The sequence below is a fragment of the Solanum stenotomum genome, unplaced genomic scaffold (assembly GCF_019186545.1).
Source record: "Solanum stenotomum isolate F172 unplaced genomic scaffold, ASM1918654v1 scaffold27089, whole genome shotgun sequence".
NCBI lineage: Eukaryota > Viridiplantae > Streptophyta > Magnoliopsida > Solanales > Solanaceae > Solanum > Solanum stenotomum.
Window position 1 is genome coordinate 1 of NW_026029334.1, and position 3,659 is coordinate 3,659.

Below are 3,659 nucleotides of genomic sequence, written 5' to 3' on the forward strand. Positions count from 1 at the left end.
AAAAATAATTTAAATTTTATTTTTAAAAAAACATTTTTTTGCGGGATAGTAATACTTTAATCTTTAATTTTTGATTAATATTAATAATTTATTATTTAATTTTTGTCAAGGTGGAATATTTTATCCATGAAGAATGTCGTCATGTGTCAAGGTTTTTTTTAAATAAAAGAGAGGGCATTCTCAAAGTAATAAGTGATAGTTTAAATATGAAATTAAAAATAATTTAACTTAAATGTGCTTTTGATACTTATCTATTACTTATACATAGAAGTGGCAAAATAGGTATTTAATATGTGTATCCACTCATATTTACCCATTTTAAATGGGTTGGGTATCCAACTCATTTAAAAATGGAAAAATTACAGAAATCCCGCCTTTTAGTTTACTTATTATCATTATCCCCTATAAGTTTTACAAATCTCCAAAATCCCTCATAAAGCGCATCAGATTAGTGTATCTCACGCATCAGATTAGTGTATCATGTATAAAATGTAATGTATTTTAATTAACGATTAATGTATCTCGCGCATCAGATTAATGTATCAGCGCTTCTATTATTGTATCCGTTTGAGGGATTTCTGTAATGATAAACTTTTAAGGGATATATTGTAATTTTGCCTTAAAAATATGTGATTTCTGTAATTTGCCCAAAAATGGGTAAAAACGAGTCATACTCAAATACCCATTTAAAAGTGGGTAGTTAAATGGGTAATATGGGTAAAAAATGTTCATTCATAAAAAAAGAAAAGTGATTAGAGGTGGGTGGTAAAAAAATAGGGGGAAGGGGGGTGGTGGGGGGGGGGGGGGGNGTGGGCGTGATAAAAGTAGTAAAAATAAATTTAATTTCTTTTAAAAATATAAATAAAAAAAATAAATTTAATTTTTAGGCGTTGGGGTTGGGGGTGGGTGGGTTCGTGGGGGGGTGGGGAGTCGGAGTAGTAAAAAAATAATAATTTTTGAAGCGTTGGAGTTGGGGGTAGGGATGGGGGTGGGCAGGTTAAATTTAAAAGTTCTAAATATTTTTTTCGTGGGGATGGGGTGAGGTGGGGTGGGGGTGTGGGTTGCAGAGTATTTTTTGCTTTTGAAGCTTTTAACGCGATCCCTATAATAATATGGGTAAATATGGATACCCATATTACCCATTGGGGAACTCGTTTTTACCCATTTAAAATATGAGTCGAATAGAGTATTTTATCCATTTTTATTAACTCATTTTCGATCAACTCATATTCGACTCAACTCGCTCGTTTGCCACTCCTACTTATACATAATACGAACAAGAAGAAGACAGAGGGAGTAGTAACTAATAAACCGATACATATAATCTTTCTATTAGCTTTGGCTTTGTTGAGAAAGCAATGATGGAAGAACATAGACAATATTTTCGTATCCTTTTCTTCATTTATCTTGTCTTCTGTTCTTCTCAATTCGCTATATCCCAACGTTTAGTGAATTTCATTTCCGGTGTTCCCACTTTGTGGATCAACAAACTTACTTATACACCCATCCTTTGGAACGAAATACTGGCCTACAATTCCTCTACGGCTTCTCTTGCAATTTCTATCTGACAGAATGCTTTCTTGGTATCTCATTAGTAGTCTACAACAGCACCGCCGGTGAGACCATTTATATAGAGGGAGGACACTTAGTTTGGTCTGCTAATCGAGACCGTCCAGTGAAAGCCAATGCAACCTTGCAACTTGGTCTTGGCAGACTCTGATGGCACTCTTGTTTGGTCCAGTAATACTACTGGAGAATCTGTTTCTGGCTTAAACTTGACAGAAACGGGGAATCTCGTGCTCTTTGATACGACCAACCGCACAGTTTGGCAGTCTTTTGATCATCCTACAGATTGTTTGCTCCCGGGGCAGAATTTGGTTTCTGGTCAGAAGCTAACAGCAAACTGTTGGTGTTTTTAAAAAAATGGGACAGCACAAAAAGATTGAAAATGTCTCTCAATGGATTGAAATGACTTTCAATAGCTTTCAATGATTTTATTAAGCATTGAGGGGCTTTAAATAGCCAACATAAAACACATAATCTGCATAATTTAAAATTTAAACACCCTAAAATATCGCAACAACATAAACAAACTAACTAAAATTCAAAATTCAAATTTATTCAAACTAAATAACTTATTTTGATAAAAGTAACTAAAAGCAAACTTCAACAAAGCGTTTCAGCAGACAATTCGAGTCAAGGTTTATTTTCTCTTACTGTTCTCAATGGAAGCTGGGCCACATACATAGATTCTGATCCACCTCAGTATTACTACACTTCAGATAATCCCGATAGTCCTTATTGGAGTTTTGATGGTCATATCCTTACTGCTTTACAATATCCTCCTACATCGATAGCTCAATACATACAGCTTGGGCATGATGGACATTTACGCATATATCAATTGGACAACCTTGAAAATAATATGCTCGGCCTTAATTGGAAAGAGGTATGTGACATTTTGACACTCTCTGACTGTGGCTACCCAATGGTGTGTGGGAGATACAGCATTTGTGCAAATGAAGGACAATGTACTTGTCCGGTTGAAGTCAACTTCTTCAGGCCATTTTCTGAGAGGAAGCCAAATCTTGGAGGCACTGAGCTGACGCCCATTTCTTGTGTCTCTTCACAGTATCATAGTCTTGTAGAGCTAAAGAATACTGCATATTTCTCATTTGAGTTCAGTCATGAACTAAACTCGAGCGTATTTTGGATTGAGGGGAAAAAGATTGAAGATTGCCAAAGGGCATGTCTGAGTAACTGTTCTTGCAAAGCTGCTGTTTATGATCCGTATCTGAATATAAGTCTAGGAGGGAACTGTTTGTTACTGAATGAAGTCTTCTCTCTCATGGACGTTGGAGTAGGAACAGCTTTTCTTAAGGTGCAGAATTGTTAAATTTGACAAGATTCAAAGATGAATTAATGTTAAGATTTGGTAGTTAGGAAGATAATTCTTCATTGGTACTAAAGTCAAGATAACATCTTTTGTAGGTGAAATTTAGGTGAACTATAAAATGGTTTCACAAGGTAAATCTTGACATTTTGACACATTGTGATGTCATGGATGACATCAATAGGAAGAATTCAATCATATAAATAGGTAGTTCCTAATTCATTTGTAACACACCTCTCACTTGCCTCACTTGCCTTCTCATCTTCAAAAGCATTTGATCTTCTTTCTCTCTTGTAGTATTTCACTTGTACTCTTTTGGAGTGAAATAAATATTGGTTGGTTGTGTCCGAGGAGTAGGCAAAAGAAAACAAAAGTTTGCCGAACCTCGTTAATTCCTAGTGTTCTTTTTATTGTTGTCTCATCTACTATTTATTAGCTACCTTTAGATATAGCAGTTGTGATTTCATCACTCTCTATATATTCGGCTTCCGCAACAAGAATTCCCCAAATGCACCAGTCATTTTCCCTAGACAGAAATCGCCTTCCAAAGTTATCATAAGATGTACTTTGATTAGGATAATTTTGATTCTTTCAGTTTGCTCTGCTCTTTCCAAAAAGAGATCGGAGAAACACCAAGCTGGTGATTTTCTGGATCTAGAACCAATCTTACTGGGAATCCTAACTCGATTCTCTTACAATGAGCTGAAAATAATTACAGATGATTTCAGCAGAAAGCCCGGGAAAGGAGGATTTGGCTCTGTATATG

The 3,659-nt window shown here is 35.6% G+C and overlaps 1 protein-coding gene across 1 annotated transcript; it reads left to right on the plus strand.

The window, feature by feature from the left end:
* Nucleotides 1-1,685: 1,685 nt before the first annotated feature.
* LOC125851564 (EP1-like glycoprotein 2) lies at nucleotides 1,686-3,652 on the plus strand (the record flags this gene model as incomplete). The annotated part of the gene is made up of 3 exons (XM_049531339.1): nucleotides 1,686-1,905; nucleotides 2,151-2,881; nucleotides 3,512-3,652. Coding segments are annotated over exons 1-3 (1,092 nt in total), but the record flags the coding sequence as incomplete, so codon positions are not given.
* Between the last annotated feature and the right edge of the window lie 7 nt (nucleotides 3,653-3,659).